Raw genomic sequence first — 17865 nt, 5'->3', positions numbered from 1 at the left:
ATTCATTTCATACTCATAAAAACACAAGTTACAATTGTTTGTCCATTTTTGCCTAGTTACTTCAACATTATTGCTAAAACTGAGTTCTATCAAAGAGTAAGTCCACCCAATTGATTTAGACATTTGAGACCTGAAGTTAATTTATGTGCCAAGCTTCTCTGGGCATTTGTCCGAGCAACCATGGATGAATTTATAAAGCGGTCCATGAACTTCAACTGCTGTTTCCTCTGTCCTTTTATTTTTCTGAAAACAGGAACAGAATGAGAGATACTCTCAAAATGACGAAACACTGGCCGGATGCAGATGAAAATAAAGACTAAAGTGTTTTGTTGAACTAAATCAGGCCATGGAAGCTTCGCCTTTAAATGTGCGCGTTCAGAGCCTCCGAACGCACGGCATGAAGAGAGAAGTTGGAAGGTGGGCATGCGCACAGCTTAGAGGGAGCATAGCTTGTGTCTTTGGTATTTGAAAATACGCCAGCAGTTGAATGGGTTGGTTCGCATGGAAATATGATCCGAACTTTGGGTTAGTCCACATGAGCACTCTGCCCTTGAGCATCTGCAAGTAGGATTCCGGAGAGATTAGCTCCTGCAGCTCGCTTAACAAGCATACAGATGTTATTGGTATTACGAATAAGAATGCTATTTTCTGTGCTGCTTTATGCAGTGGTCTCAATGCTTCATCTGCTGTGTGAGAACCCAATGAAGATTTCACATGGGCACTGGTGAAGATCTGGATGGTGCTTTTCTTTTTGCTCCTTCTAGGAATCTCTAGTTGACTGGCACGCTGAAAAAAACTATACTCCATGCATAGCCTTGTGTATGTAACCATGACTGAAACAGACTTTTAGCGAAGTGTAACTTAGGTTCTCGTCTAGCAAATAAGCTAGGTATTCAATGACTGGTGTCCTGTGTTCCGGAATAAAAAACATGAAACTTAGTTGTACCAATGAACATATTGCTTCCATTTAGCGCCATAGCATTTCCTTGAGCTTGGCCTTCAAATTCTTATTTTTCAGGTTGGCTCTGGGTGATATATATATATATATATATATATATATATATCCTTGGCTCGATTCTGCGGTCCAATGGCGCTCTTTTCACCGGTGCTATGACTTCCAAGCAGAGCCCCGCTTCAATATATTTCACAACTCCCTTCTTCCACGAAGGGAATAAGTCAGCACTCACAAAAGTTCCTTTCCCAATCCTTTTTATATCATTGTCATTACTCCAGCAATGCAAAGTAAGAACCAACGCGTTTGGCAACCAACTGTCGCTTGTTCACGGTCAGCGACAGTTGGTTGCGAAACGCTTTGGTTCTTACTTTGCATTGCTGGAGTAATGACAATGAAATAAAAAGGATTGGGAAAGGAACTTTTGTGAGTGCTGACTTATTCCCTTCGTGGAAGAAGGGAGTTGTGATATAAATAAAATATATAATATAATAACAACAACAAATTGATTGATTGATTGATTTATATATATATATATCAATCATATATACATAAAACATTTAAATCAGTCCCCTTTGCATTGAAACTTGGCTCTGTGTAGCTGGTAAGTTCATTACTTTCTGCTGCAACATCTCTATGAAAACCATCTTTGCACAGCCCGTTGTGGTGCTATTCAGATTAGTGTCAAGGGGGACCGTGTGAACTTTTGTAATTATCAATGATAATAGTGGTATTGGGCGAAAAACGTAGGCAAATTTCTTTGATCAGTCACTTTCTCTTCGACAAGATTTTCAAACAAACCCTCGTTACATCTATGGGGACCTGCTTTGCTCCATCTTTTGCAGGTCTCTTTATGGGTTTGTGGGAAGAGAAGATAGTGTACAAGTCAATGTTGATAGAGAAAGTGGCCAAATGGGTCCAGTACATTGATGATATTTTTATAGGTTGGAAAGAAACGGAAATTAAATCCACAGAATTTGTTAATTCATTGAATGGCAATGAATTTAATCTACATCTATCAAGTCAGTGGTCGAAGGACAGCCTTGAGTTTCTGGACTTGAAATTGAAGGTTGTAAATAATAGATTGGAAAGTTCACTTTTCAGGAAATCCACTGCAGGGAACAGTATTCTCCACGCACGTAGTTGTCATCCAAGTTCGCTCATCAACAGCATTCCAGTGGGCGAACTGCTGCGTGCAAAGAGAAACTGCAGCACAGAACAAAGTTTTATGGCTGAAGAAGCCATTATGACAGATTCCTGGCCAGAGGGTATCTACCAAAAGTAATCAACAAAGCAAAGTCTATGGTAGCCGAAAGGTCTAGAGAATCACTATTGGTAGAAAAAGAGAAAGCTGATCCCTCTAAAATAGATTCTGAAAACACTAGTTTCATCACGTCTTACAGTAACCAGGCCTATAAGATTCGGAAAGGTTTGAAAAAGTTTTGGCCAATTTTACATACAGATCCTGATATAGCTAAGTGTGTGGGTGTATCTCCTCAGATCACGTTCAGGAGAGCAAAGTGATTGAAGGATCTCCTATGTAGAGCAGTGGAACCACTTAAAACAAGATTTTGGGGGATACAAGGTTTTTACACATGCAGAAAGTGTAAGGCATGTAAAAACAGTAAAAATAGGAAAGAAGTGCAATTATCACCCGACTGTCAACCATATCGCATTACAGAACACACGTCTTGCAACACTGAGTTTGCAGTTTATGCATTGTTTTGCCCATGTAAGAAGGCATATATTGGCAGTAAGATTCATAAGGCCAAGATCAGGATCCTAGAACACTTACATGCAATCAAAAATGGTGATAAACAATATCAGATTGCTCGTCATTTCCAAAGCCATCACGAACAAAATACGAATCTTTGTACTTGACAAGATTAAATTCAGTGAAAGAGGAGGTAATACAGAACAGCAGAGGTCTTCAAACTGGGGGGCTGGCTAAGTTTCAAATATCTACTTAAAGAACGCTTTTCTGATATGTTTCACGGTCTAGTCATCAGCACCGAGAGGCCCACTTTGAGGTGGGCTGCATCAGTGTACCGACTTATCAAGCCAAAAAAATAGAATTACTGACAGAAGCAAATCTTTGCTGAAAAGTTATGCTTCAGTTTTGTAACCTCTAGATTACACATATATTTAAAATACATGTCTTTACATATGCCCAAGTTGAATTAGATCTATGCATTGCATTTTTTTTTAATGTTGATTTTAAGTGTGGTCCAGTTTGCCAAGAACATTTCCCAATGCATTTCACCCATCCTGTCCAGAGGTAATCAAATTCTTTGTACGAGTGGTATTACCAAACCACTGAACATGTTTTTAAAAAAAAATTAAATTTCAGGGGAAGGATATGTTCCAGGCGATTCTTTCAATGTTTCAACGAAGCCAACTCTTACTGTATCTGCGGAACAGAAAAGAAAAAAAATTAACAAACTCAGATATAGGGTACCTCCAAAAACATGCAGTTGATCAATAGTGGGTATTTTTTCATAACCCACAGCTCTACAAGCACCAGAAAAATGGCTGTGTAACATGGATAAGAGACAGGCACTGATTTGTACAAAGGAAAAGAGAAAGCTTCAGTAAGAACTGGAGTTACATGCAGAAGCGAGACCGGAAACAGTAAAAGAGCAGGTACACTAGAACACTTAAAGGGCTGAGAGCACAGGGTAAAGGTAATAAACTGAGCTTAAAGACGCAGCACAGAAAGACCACCACACCAACAGCAGCATTGATAAACACCACCGCAATGGGAAAAAACGGTCTGCCTTTACAACTCCTTGCGGAGGTGCCCTTCAGTCTGGTAATAACCAGCCATACACACTAGTGTCAATAGACACCCCTCTGAGCTAGAGATGGTGCTCAAAATGTCGAACAGTCTCACTCCGTCACGGTCATTATTATATTGACATAACTAAAAAGGATTTTGTTGTGCAAAGTTAACAGGACAGAAATTTTGATTTCGCTTAAAATAAGAAAACTACGTATAAATATAGTTAACGCGCTGGCAATGCCAATAGGCCTGGCTTACAACGGAAAGTGCCTCTTCAGTTACTGTTCGGTATAGGTACTCATCACCAGATAGACGCATATGCGGTCACTCTTCAGTGCATTCTGGAAAACATTCATCCACCCACAGACACATTCTTTCATTTGTTCACTCAATTCACAATCAAATGTACACACAAACTCAACAAGCATACACAAGATAAATTAAAAAGGAAAAATAGTACCCTATAAACGTGGTAGGCATGTGTTCCAATTAAGCATACGTAAAAAACTAAAACATAAGTAAGCAGTGATCTTGAAATCCTAATGCAATTACTGTGATTAATTGGTACACCGATTAAAGCTGGCCGACATGTTTAAGGCTGCTGCGGTTTAGAAGCAGTGGCTATATAGGAAGCTGTCCACTGCAGATGAAATGATCTGTAAATGGTCAGCTAAGTGGCATTTCCTGCGGAGCTACTACGAATCATTAAAAAAATTAAAACGGAGACATCAAAAAGGACAAAACCAAAATCTAAAGCAACTGATGCACAGGGCCTAGCACTCCAGCACACTTCGATTCAGGAGAATATTTACATGTGATCAGGCAAATTGTCACAGGACTATTGAGTCAGTTTTCTTACTCAATTTTTAGTGCGGACAGGTCGCTGGATTCGTAGTTCTTCCTTCATCTTTGCGCCTGTGAGCTCAGGTGTTAATCCTTCATCAACTTAAATGCGTGCTCGGACTATCTGCCTCGTCTTTCTCTGCTGAGGTCGTCGTGAAGAGTAGATGTGCCGGTTGCCTGCGCAGTTAAAAGGCAAGGGAGCTACCTATGGGAAACACAGAGGTTCGGCACAGACATGTATCGGATCTGTGGGATATTTTAATATCTATGGCCCTTTTAAGTTCAGTTGGGATCTATGAACATCAGTAGCTGCATATGCAGCTCTAACAGAGTCTGTCTGCTATAGACTACACTCTATATGGTGTTACGTTTAATAAAACGGGCATTTTTGTCTCTTATTCTTTGCAGTGTAAATTTAGATAACTGGTAGACTTTGAAAGCAGGCATTCCTCGGGCTCTTTGCACCACTCAGGCTTTTGTTGTGAATATTGGTGTCCCACACATGAGAATTTTTATACATTGATGCACGGTTGTTACGTAGATTCCTGCTGAAGATTCTTTCTAGGTTAGTGAGTTACGTTTATCACTATAGCTTCTTTAGGCCTACACAGGCGCTCGCGTGGCCAGACATTGAATATTGTTTTTCTCTTTCTCTTTTTTGTATGGTTTGAATGTAGGAGTATTACCCTTGGGAGTGACTACTATAAATAGTAAAACTACGAGACAGTCCCTAATGGTCACAGGTGAGATGTTCAGTCTTATATGCCAATCATTGAAAATCTATACTAGGTATTGTATTGTAATTGCATTTATATAGCGCTTACTACCCCTGAGGTAGCGTCTAAGCGCTTTTTCAGCAGGTAGCACGCTACGCCGGGACCCACAGAGGATTAGTGTTGAATTACTATAGTGAAACATGCAAGTACATTTTAAGTGGTGGATAGGTTAGTCAGTTATTTGGATTTGGAATGATAGCAGAAGGATAGAGTAGGACAACGGTTTGTATTTATTTGTCGCTCGCTTGTTGACGCATGCTATTCAGGGAGCCTATAAAGGATTAGTGGTGAATTAATATGGTGCAATATGAGGTAATTTCAGTGGTGGATATTAGTCTGTTACTTGGAGTGAGAAGGATAGCAGATGGATAAAAGGGGAAGAAAGATTTGCATTCATATAGCACTGGTTACCCCTGATGGGTGTTGAAGCACTTTTTTGGCGAGTAGCACGCTACTTCGGAACCCATAAAGGATTAGTGTTGAAAATTAGTATAGTATAAATATGGAGTAATTTGAGTAGTAGATATGTTATTCAGTTATTTGGGCAGTATATTAGTATAGTTGAATATGGAATTTGCGAAGTGAACATGTTAGTCTGTTAATTTTGATAGAAAAAGGATAGTGGAGGGATAAAAGAGTGAAGGATTTTTTATTTTTATTATTTTTTTTTTTTTAAAGTCAACTGATGGAAGGATCATTATATATTTGTTAGTGATAAGAAGGTGGACTGTTAGGTGTAATTACAGCAGGGAGAGTGTGCCTGAGTGGGATGTAGTTATTTATGGTGTTGATTGGCGTTGTGTTAGTAATGAGTGTATTGGTTAGTGGTATAGGATAGAGTTGTGTACTGTTTGTGGGCAATGGTGGATATGTGTGGTAGTTGGGATAGTAGGGTGTTGAGATGTGGTTTGGTTGGGTTGGTGGTGCATGCTGGTACATCAATCTGTGCATAGTGTTGTGCGTGGTGTATATTTGGTGTGAGTGTGTTGCTCTGTTTGTGGATGGTGTGGGCTGGGTATTGTTAAATGAGAAAAAGGGCAGCATTTCTGGCCCTAGTCGCGACCAGTCGCGACCAGTCTCGAACAGGCCCAAACAGGCAACAACCCTTGTCCTCTCCACCCTTAGCTGAGACGTCCTAAGCCTGGCCTTTTTTTAGCCCTAGTAATCAGGTGACCCTTCAGCCAATGGGAACCCTAGCCCTAACACTATCCAATCATAACACTAGCCCTAACATCTAGAACCAATAGGAGACCAGGACCTTGTAGCCAATCTTAACCCTAGTCCAAGCACCCAATCAGTTCAAAAACCCTGATCTCTACGTCCAATAAAGGCTTTAGCCTTACCACTAGTCCCAACCCAAGTCCAAGCAGCCAATGGTACAGGCAGCCCTAGTCCCTACTTCCAATAGAAAGCCTAACCGTACTCTTAGGCCCACAACTGGTCCAACAACCAATCACACCACAAGCCCTAAATAGCTACTTCCAATTAAAGGTCTAACCCTAGCCCTAGTCCCACCCTACTCACAACAACCAATAACATAAGAAGCCCTAGTCCCTACTTACAATAGAAATCCGAACCCTGGCCCTAGTCCCAACCCTGCAATGATTGAATCACAGACCGAGAATCAGAACCCTCAAATACCCAACTAATGAGGACATTAACCCTAAACCAATAGAAACAACAGATACAACCACTAATCAGTGTACACATGTGCCAACCACCAGGACACCATATAAGGTCCCAGCCACCTCAGACAAGGTTTGCTGGCCAGGGAGTTGGAAGCTTCTTGCTCCTGTTCAGAATCTCCTAGGAGACAGACAGGCTCAATCCAAAACTTTAGACTTCAGCAGATAAAGGCTTCACTAACTCGAAATCTAACAATACTGTTTGAATAAAGCTTTACTCCCCCTGCTGGCCAAAAAACGAAGTGCACAGGCCCCAGTAAATACAGTTTAAACAGCTCACAGAAGCACCCTCTGATGTAGAAAATCCCTGTTGCGGGGGGCAGGGGGGCTGGCCTCACTGGCTTGTGAACACAAAATGATGGCTGGGGGTGCACTGTTTGAGCACTCAGGCCTAAGCACAGAGCAAAGGAGAAATTTGGAGGGAAAACAGAGTTGTCACCAAGGAATAAGAGGGACAAACTACAGAGGTTGCCTGCAAATCCCACAATTCAACACACTAAATGAAGGCAATCATGGGCAGGGAAAACCACACATTTAAAACACAACACCTGTGATAAAATATCCAATTACAGGCAGGCTAAAACTACATTTTTTAACTGTAACAACCACAGGCATAGACAGTAAACACAGACTAGTGCTGTCTCTTCCCAAGACAAAAAGTGGTTTAAAAAACTATTTTCACGTTCTGTCTCTTTACCACTTCCTGGACTCTGCTCACTGCGATCTGGGGCACATGTGGGCTGCAACTCACAAGATGGAGGAGAATGATTTGGAGTGCACCCAGCAAGGCCTTCAGGGGCCTGGGCATGTGTGAGAACTAATCTGTGGTTCTCCAGCATTGGTGTCTTTCATAGATTCACATGCTTGAATATTCCCCGTCGTCGGAGTGGGAGTCCCACGGTACATAAAATAGTAGTAAAAAATAAATTTAAAAAAACATATATAAAAAAATATATATGTCATAGTAATAATAATAAAAATAATAAAATAAACAATAATGGAATGCTTGAAATTACCATAGAACATTATTAACACATAAGGAAGCATTGAGGGAGAATCACTTTACTGGCATATCCAGGACGTTATGATCAGGCTGTTACACCCTCTAGAACCTTCTCCTCAGAAGCTCAGGCCCTCAGATTTTCGTAGCACAAGAGTGACAAAAGAGTGGATGAGGAGAAGAGAGCCTCTGAGGGGAGGAAGGGTGGGTCGCATGTGAATCTATGAAAGACACCAATACTGGAGAACCAAAGTTTACAGGTAAGTAACTTTTGTTCTTTTCCAGTATTGGGGTGTCTTTCATAGATTCACATGCTTGAATAGAATAGCAAGCAATAGCCAACATATCCATAAAAGGTTACAACCGTAATGCATGAACATATCGCATATTTAAACAAATACTATTAATGGTACACTGATGCAAAAATGCAAAAACCTTTTATGGGAGAGGAGGGAAGCAACAGAGGTTCACCTTACTTGGAAAAAATTCAGAAGCACCGCTTCACCCACAGCAGTGGCTGCGCTGTCAATTACCTCCAGACAGTAGCGCCTTGTGAAACATACGTCTGCTGGACCACGTTGCCACTCAGCAGATCTGATGGAGGCACTCAAGCGAATAGGGCAGTGGAGTATGAAAACTGCCCTAGTCTAGTGTATTTAAGGGCTTGCCCATCTTTGTATGACAAAAAGAGTTAGTGGATGTCAAACCATGGGGCAATGGTTTGTTTGATCACTGGATGCACTAAACGCATACACAAGAAAGGTGGTCTAGCTTGCTAAGGGAGCTGTCCGTTGTATGTAGAATTTAATACATCGTTCGAAATCTAAAGAATGTAGAGTGCGCTCAGCTGAAGACTGAGGGTTTAAAAAGAAAGTTTCATAGGATGACTGGTTCATAAAGGTGACAGTCAGATAGAACCAGTGGTATAAATAATGGATTGGTGCGCAGCACCAGAGAGTCACTTGGAAGTTGAAGTTAAATATATTTGATGGCAAAAGCTTGAATAGGACTCACACGTCGAGAAGGCGTGAGAGCGAGTAGGAGAGAAACGTTGCCTGTTAGAAATGTCGAATCCAAAAATGGATTGGTTCAACAGAAGCTTAGAGAAGCTGGGCTAATATGACGTTGAGGCGCCGAGAGGCAGGAAACGCCCGATGGGCGAACACATCCTGTAGAGGCTCTAAAAGAACTTGCGAATAATCCGGGAGAAATAGAGAGACCTGAATCTATCATGGCGAAAACGAGAAGTGCAGCGAGCACGTTTCAAGACTAAATGAGAAAAGGGCTGACTTTGCCATAAGGAGAACAACAGGTAGGGTTTGCTCTGGGGTAGCGTGCACAGAATTGATGCAGACAGACTCGCACCAGATACCAAAGCATTTACATTTTAGTTTATATGTCTAAGAAGTGGAGGGGCTCTTGCGTTCGCGAGAAACCTCCCTTCAGTCTGCGGCAATGCACAAGAGAGCAAATTCAGATTGCACAGATTGAAACCACAAGCTGGAGGCCTGAGGAATGCAGATGGTGAATCCATCCGTGCTGTACTGTCAGAAGGTGCGGCAGAGGGCGAAGCCCGATAGGTTGGAAGCAAGGTAGTAGGAGGAGACCCTTGCACCACGGTCGGCGAGGCCGTCTGAGCACAAAGAGTGGGATGTGACATGGCTAGAACCTCATTTTCCGCTGGAGACTAAGCACAAACAGAATCGGCTGAAAAGCACATGCAAATACTGTTGACAAGTTCATCGAATGCAGTTCTGCACGATCTTTTGTGGGGAAGGCAGATTGCCTAGTATAGGCATTTGCGGTTGAGAGGCATTGCAAACAGATCCAGGGCTGGTTGTCCCCCCAGGCATAAGATGTGGTCCAGGGTCCGTTGGTGGAGATCCCACCAGTGGTTGTCGTAGGCGAATCCGTTGAGGGAGTCCGTCATGACGTTCTAGATCCTTGGTACATGTTTTGCAGAAATATCAATGCGATGGTGAATGGCCTATTCGCAAATGTGTTGTGCTTGTTTGGGCGACAGTGATCACGTACCTCCTTGCTTGTTGAGATAGTGTATAGTGATAGTATTGTCTGTACACGCTAACACGGATTCCTCTCGCACTAGGAAGCGGAAGGCTGTCAGAGCCAGGAAACTGGATAACAGCTCCAAGCGGTTAGTGTGCGACGTGCCTTGGAAAGGCATACATCGGCCTTTGATGGGAAAAAACCCTGAAAGTGCGCTCCCTAACCTTCCAGAGAGGCATCGTAAGTGTGAGCGGTGGAGCATCCGAGGAGGGAGCGGCCTGCTGCGACACTGGGAGTGTGGGCCAACCAGCCCAGCGGTGTCCTCATTCCAAAGTAAAATTAGATGTCGTCGAATGAGCCAGATAGCTGTTGCCACTGCTTGGTTAGCTCCTCTAGCATTTTCTCATGTGTAATCTGCTGTTGGAAACCAACTGGATGCAGGTGGAGGCCGTGGCCAGGAATGACTTTGGGGATCTACTGAAACGGACCTTACATTTGTATGCCTTGCAGACATAGACAGGCTGCCACTGGTGCCAGGATCCACGTAAAGACACGTGGAGCGGACCTAAGTCCAAAGGTAGGACCTTGAATTGAAAAGGTTTGTACGTATTGTAAAGTGTAGCCACTTCCTGTGCTGTGGAAGGATTGGCACATGAAAATAGACATCCAGGAAGACGAGTGTAATTATAAAGTCGTTCTGGCAGTAGTACTTCAGGACCTTATGGAGGTACAACATTTGAAAAGTTTGCGCAAAGATCAAAAATCAGGCACCTCCTACCGGACTTGCTTGTTTATGAGGAACTAAGAGTAAACTAACTCTGTTGTTGGAGATTCGGAACCACTCAGACAGTCCCTGTGTGTAACAATATAGAAACTTGTGCAAATGACTCGCGTAAATGAGGAGGTAGCGGTCCCCCTTTAAAGGTGTAGCAAGAGGGAATTTGCCAAATTCTAGAGCGTGCCCTTTCGACACAACTATTAGAACCCCCAACAGACAAATGGCATCGTTGACCAAATGGAATAAAAGAGAAATTCCACCGTCAGCCTTTTTGGGATGGATTAAGGGTGGGTTCTTAGCAAGTCGTTGTTTCCTAGAAGAATTACCTCCTGTATATGAGTTGGAGCCGAATAATGCAGTTGGTTCTGATTGTAGGAGTGGTACTGGGTGGAGCTCCTTGGAAAAGAGGATGTGGAGCTGCAACCTCGGGCACCACGAAAGGGCTGCTTTCTGTACTGGAGAGAACCGAAGGCGCGTGTAGTGTCTGCAGTGTCTGCTCAACATGTTGGCCAAAGAGGGATTACCCATAAAAGGTACGTCCATTATTTTAGTCTGAACGTCTGGGCGAAAAAACAGAGCGTTCTGCCAACCTAGTCTACGCAATACTGCCACTGCTGCGAGCTGTCTAAAAACTCGGAGACGCAATGTGCACTGCACGGTTTATTGTTTCTGATGCACTCCTCCAATTCTTCTGCGGATCCTCAAAGCATCAGCCGAGGAGGATTTGGGAATAAGGGCTACCTACGCCAACATGCCAGACTACCCCATGCAGCGGTACCTGCCCAAAATGTCTAAAGAGTTGCCTGCTGAAACTGTGGTTGCAGCCATTGTCAGGTAGTAGGTGAGAGACAAGACAAGCAGGTGAATTGTATGGCGTTTTAAATATTGTGTCCGAGGCGTGAAAGACCCGCCAGCACAGATCTTGGGCACAAGAAGAGCCAAAGACCTCCTGTCAAATAAAAGGTTTCAGAGGAACTGAACAAACTTGTGTCCGTAGTTAATTGTAAAATCCAAGAGAAAAACGGTCTGCTTCTTTCCTTGTGACGAGGGGAAGATGAAAGTGAGCCGCCGTTCTCTCCATGAGGAGGTTTGATCCTCCACTATCCACCGGAGGGTAATGTAGTGGAGATTCAGGTGTAAGAGGGTATAATTTCAGCATGGAACAGGACATGGAAGCCTTGTCGTCAGAAAAACAACGTTTTTTGCCAGTCCAAGAAATTATGGCGTTGAGTAAGGAGCCATCACGCCATCACATTGATGTAGCGGAAAAGCAGTGTACGGCTAATAAATAGTCTACAAAAACACCTTGCATATAGCCAACTGGCAACTAGGTTAACTGTCGACGAATCCAACCATTGACTGGGTCAACCGTCGATGAGGCCAACTGTAAACGAGGCCATCTGTGTCAACCCAGCTAACTGGCGACATCGCCAACCCTCGACGAAGCCAACCGTCGACGAAGCTTTCCGTCGTCGACAAAGTCCATTGTTGGACAAAGTTGATGAAGTAATTGCTGAATTGTAACGTCTACGGAGCTGACCGTCGACGAGGCCACCATCGATGCAGCTCTGTAGTCAACGAAGCCAATCGTGGACGAAGCCAATGATTGACGAAGTGCACCGTCAACAAAGTTTACCGTCGACGAGCTACCGCCGACGAGCCCACTGTTGACGAAGCCGACTGTCGCCAATGGGCCAACCGTCGACGAGGCTTACCGTCGACGAGGCTTACCGTCGACGAGGCTGATTTCACTGTTGATGGAGCCACCGTCGACAACGAGGCCACCGTCGACAACGAGGCCACTGTCCTCACTGTCGTCGATAGAGCCACCGTCGACGACGAGGCAGTCGACAAGGCGGTCGACGACGGAAACTTAGAAATAGAAAATGGCCTATAGACTCGTCGACACACTCAACGTCGTCGTCGACGAAGTGACGACGACGGAGTCTTTCATCGCCAACTGGCGTGTCGACGAGCCTGTCGACAGACTGGCACCTTTCAAAGTGTAAAGGTGGCAGTAAGAGTCTGAAAACGCCAGAGACCAGGTCCCGTAGACGTGGAGGCCAGCAGACTCCGTGGGGGATCAATATCCAGAGGATCCTACTTCATCCTTGGAGGCCAAGAAGAAGGAATCCCAGTTCCACACCCATGCTTAGAGAGGACTTAGCATGCCTAGAACAAACACTCCCATGTCAGAGACAGGGGTGACGGAAAGTCTACAACTCCTGTAGCCACAGGAGACGGGCCTCTCCGCTCTCAAAGGTCCTTTGAGAAAAGGGTTCCACAGAACCTGCGACTCCTCACCTGAAATTCAGAAAAAAAAAGACAGGACTATAAAGAGAGGGTCCTTTGAAAAAGGGCGAAGCTTTCCACAGGTGAAGCAGAGTTGAAAATAAAGACGTCTTTGAAGAAAAGTAAAAATACTTGCAGATTGTAGAAATTTTGAAGAAAAAACTGAGAAGAGCTCAGGGAGACTCCCTTCACACGACGTGCGGTAGAAAATCTGAGGGCCTGCGCTTCTGAGGAGAAGGTTCTAGAGGGTGCGACAGCCTGATTGGCTGAAATTTGGACTATCAAAACGACATGGATATGCCAGTAAAGTGATTCTCCCTCAATGCTTCCTTATGTCTTAATAATGTTCTATGGTACTTTCAAACATTCTATTATTATTATTGTTAAATTCTATTTTATTATTATTATTAATACTATGACATTTTTTAAATATGTGATTTTTTTTTATTTTACTACTATTTTATGTACCGTGGGACTCCCACTCCGACGACGGGGAATATTCAAGCATGTGAATCTAAATACTGGAGAAATCCTGTAGCTCTGCTGCTGACAGAAGTGTAATATGGAGGGTTAGCCTGTATCATACGCCTTTCCATTCAAATGGTGTAATTGTTTTCATGTTTATCTTGCCTCGTACAGGATCTTGTTAGTGGAGTTTGCTATCTACTTGTTTAGAAGCATCCGACCTCCGGAATAAATATCTATACACAGGAGTGTGTATTGCATATATAGGAAACTTGGAAACTGTTTTAGTGGCAAGTATGCTTAGGGTATTGCCCCCTTTTTCTTGTGGGGCGAAGTTTGAAAGATGGATCTTAAATTAACTTCACCCTTGTTTGGTCACATACAAGTATGTTTGTTTGTATTGTTTTTTATCACACTGGGTGTTTTCACACTGTTCTCCACTATAGCCCTAAGTAGGTAGGGGCAAAGTGGTGTGTTTTGTGTTGGTATGGATATATCCTGTATACTTCTGTGCACATAACGTCAAAGCAACAAATACTGTTCCTTCCATAATGAATGGGGTCCTTTGTATTAGGATTGTTCCTACATAGTTAGTGGGCATTCTGGTTTTCCCAAATATTTTTTTGTTTTTTATACCTTTGTAGATGGTATTTTGTTCCCGGGTGGAGTGGCCCTCGTTAGGGCAATATATCTGGCAGGTCATGATTAAGGTGGCATCACATCTCTAAGACACCGAAACGAGTCAACCATTGTTTTGAGACCATCTTGCATTTTTGCAGTTATTGTCATTGGTCTTTCAAACCACGTTACCATTCTGTAGTTGTGTTCCCCAGATATTTTATGAATGTGATGGTTTGTCTGGCTGTGTGCGAGTTGTCTTTGAATGATTGTTGTGAAACTGGATTGTTTTTCTCCACCTGGGTTTGTCAATTAGTTGTATTTACTGTGCTGATTTGTACTTTGAATTTATGTTGAAAATATAAATGAGTTAAAAAAAAAAACATGTATAATCAGTGAAAAATATTTTTGATAAAAGAAATGAAATAAATATATTTTTACTAATTTTGCTAGATTTATTTTAAGTGGGTTACTTATTTGGATAGGATGCTCAAGTAATGTAGATGGATTAAATCCAAAAAAATTAGGTCTTGAGGGAGCTCATTGTGCTGGGTTTGTATACTTTTTATCCCCTCTTCTCCCTGACCGCCAATTTGTCTTTCAGAGGGGGTCCCCCTTTCTTTGCATCTGCAGGACAGGATGCCCAGTGCGAGAAACAGCGGTTTCAAAAGAACCTGTCCTTGAAAGGTTTAGATTTTTTTGGTGCGGGTAGACAGTCCAAGTCATAAAATTACCAATATGAAGCAAATGAAAGTTGACAACGCCTCCTAAAAGGGCCTAGCAAGGATAAATAGAAAAAATATTCTACACTTAGTAATAGGAAGAAGCAAAACAGTATCAAATATCTATGGCTTACTACAATTATCTCGAAGATAGCACGTAATAAGACAACCTGTCAACAGGCTCTAACACGTGTAACATCAACCCAGCCCGTTTGCTTTAACACATGCTTTTCACAAAACATAAATCAGGCCAACTGACTATGTTGTAAGCAGTCATACAAAACAGATTAGACAAAGTATCGAACACACCTGTTCCCAATGAACAAACACAGATCTACCAACTTGAGCATAATCTTTCCCACAAGACCGTCCTAAAATTACATTTATGTACAAGATTGCTGCCAGCAAGGTAATATCAAAGTCCTCCTTGGAGGGGTTGACCACTATTACCATACTGCAAATCTTCTAACCTCAGTGTTCGTTAGAGGGGGGGTTGACCAATATAAAAAAAAAGTGCCCACTACAGTAACGTGATAGTCTGTGTAACAAAAAACCTGTCTACAAGCTTTAACATAGCGTAATAACAATCCACCTCTAAAGGGCAATCAGCTTTAAAATAGGGGTTTCATAATCAAGGCCTATTGCTTTTGCCATAACCAGTCATAATAAATAAATTAAACATGAGGCATCTGACTTAACCTTCCCCAATACATAATTCGGGCCTTTAGCCTTTATTATTGACTTGTCACCAAAACAGACTCAGAGCGAGTGTAGTGCACAAAAGCTTTGCCACAATAAAACCAGTGCCATACAGTCATATAATTGCAACTCCTAAGTGGGCTTAACAGTAGGCCTGGGCGGTAAATTCCGTTCACGGAATTTGGGTAATTTCGCGTTCCGCAGAGAACGCGAATTGCCCAAAATTCTGCATTCCGTGAAGTCACAAAATGTTTTGCTTGTTCACAAAATGCGTGTTCGCAAGATATTTCCCCCACGAGCACGCAAACAGCGATTGCGAACAGTAAAAAAGCATCGTGAACAAGCAATTCCGCATGCTCGCGGAATTTCTGCGTGTTTGCAGAGAATTTTTACAGTTTCGCGCAGGTTTGCGTAACGCGATTAAGCAAATTCAGCCCACCCCTACTTAACAGTGCAAATCTCGTATTCCAAGGGTTCGTCAGAGAGGGTAAACAAAACCAAAATCCGTGGCTACTACAGCAATATGTGAGATTTTGTGCAACAATACCTTTAGAAAGGTTTCAACAGAGCACAGTAACCACCCACTCACAAAAGCCAGTTAGTTTTAACATTTCTTATCTTTGTACGTCAGTCCCATTTGCCTTTGCTGTAACTTTTCATAACAGGGCAGAATACATTGCATCTGACAAATGGCATCACTGGTTTACCATCATAACCAAATCAGGCCTACTGTACACAGCATACGCTTTCCAACATGGCATTCATTTTAATACAAAGACTTTTGCAGGATCTTCTGTCCAGTCAAATACTGCAGTTAAACAATTCAACATTATATCCGGGCAACACCTGACATCTTAACATTCAGGGAAGCATTAAAAACGTGGCTATTTTCCAATTAACTCCACCTTTGCGGGATGCATTAAGTTTACACTAAGGTTGCATTCAACTCCAACTGTGCCAACGTCAAGAGGCTCTTTACGGAGAGCAGCAACTGCACTCACTACAAACACCCGATCATAACATGCCAAAGCTCCTCTCTTTTCAGTCAATCATAAAAGGTGAGGCAGCAGCACCGCTGCCAAGCTACCTAAAAATTGAGAAAATAAATTGGAAAAGCGGTAAAAGCTGCAACCAAATGTAACTTCAGAAATCTCACGGTCCACCTAGAGACTGAACACTTAATATGGAGAAGCTTTAATGCACCAAAACAGCATTTGACTCAAGCCCTTTACTCTACTGTTCCCACCAAATATTCTTTCTAGACTTAAAGCCTCCAAGAATGAAACCTGCAGAAATTTCAACAAAGGAAAACCTCCAAGTCTTTACTTGGTCCAGTCAAAGAACTAACTCATATGCACATTCAATCCACAAATATTTACTTTGTTTAGCCTTCTATGATGTACCTATGCACCCACCCAGATTTTGTGTACACACCTGCCCATACAGGTTTTTCTTAAACACATTCTTATCTACTGTGTTACCCTGAAGCTAAACAACTGAGAATGTCGACCATGTTCCCAAACCATTTTTCACACTTTCTCCCCATTCCGTCTAGGGAAATGATATAGTACCTTTGTAATGCTGAACAAGTATCTAAGGATTTCTCACCAGACGTCGGGCAGCCTCTTCCAGCAGGCTTAATGCAGTTAGGAACTCCTTCCTGAGGTTCCTCTTGAAGGTCCAAACAATCCACTTGGCCAAACCCTAACAAATCCACTGGTAGTACTCCAGGCTGTGGATTCTTGTGGTGATGGTCCAGGTGAGCTCGTTTAACCTGTAGCTTGCAGGGAGTCCACTCTTAAGCCCTTTTGAAGCAGGTTTGAGCCACAGGGCTATAGCTTTGGATAGTGCAGGAGGCGCAATCTTCAGAGTACAGGGCCTGGTTAATGCATATCAAACTCCTCAGAGTGGACCCTTCTTGTTCTCTTAGGTTTCAAGCAGCAGATCTGAGAGGCACTGCCCCCTCAGATACTTATTCTGTGTCCCACTATGTCCATGGCTGCTATGAACACAACTGCGCGACTAACATGTTTATCGTGGAACGTCCGAGGGTTGAACGATGCCAAAAAATGCAGGAATGTTATTGCCTACTTAAACAGACATCATGTACAGATTGCCATGCTGCAGGAGACACACATGCCCATGGGTAGGGATACGTCTTTTGCATCGAAATGGGCTGGTACCCGCGTATTTTCCTCCTATTCGTCTTATGCGAGGGGTGTGGCGATACTCATTGCCCGTGGCGT

At 42.8% G+C, this 17865-nt stretch overlaps 1 protein-coding gene across 1 annotated transcript in view; it reads right to left on the bottom strand.

Moving 5' to 3' along the window:
* ZDHHC9 (zDHHC palmitoyltransferase 9) overlaps positions 1–17865 on the bottom strand; it is a 245746-nt gene that overhangs the window by 52913 nt on the left and 174968 nt on the right. The window contains exon 6 of the mRNA XM_086918808.1: positions 3314–3362. Within this exon, the coding sequence (XP_086774934.1) occupies positions 3314–3362 (49 nt within the window). The remainder of the gene's footprint in view (positions 1–3313; positions 3363–17865) is intronic.

Source organism: Lissotriton vulgaris, chromosome 4_1 (genome assembly GCF_964263255.1).
Source record: "Lissotriton vulgaris chromosome 4_1, aLisVul1.2, whole genome shotgun sequence".
NCBI lineage: Eukaryota > Metazoa > Chordata > Amphibia > Caudata > Salamandridae > Lissotriton > Lissotriton vulgaris.
The sequence above is the reverse complement of the archived record's forward strand: the minus strand, read 5'-3'. Positions and strand labels throughout refer to the sequence as shown.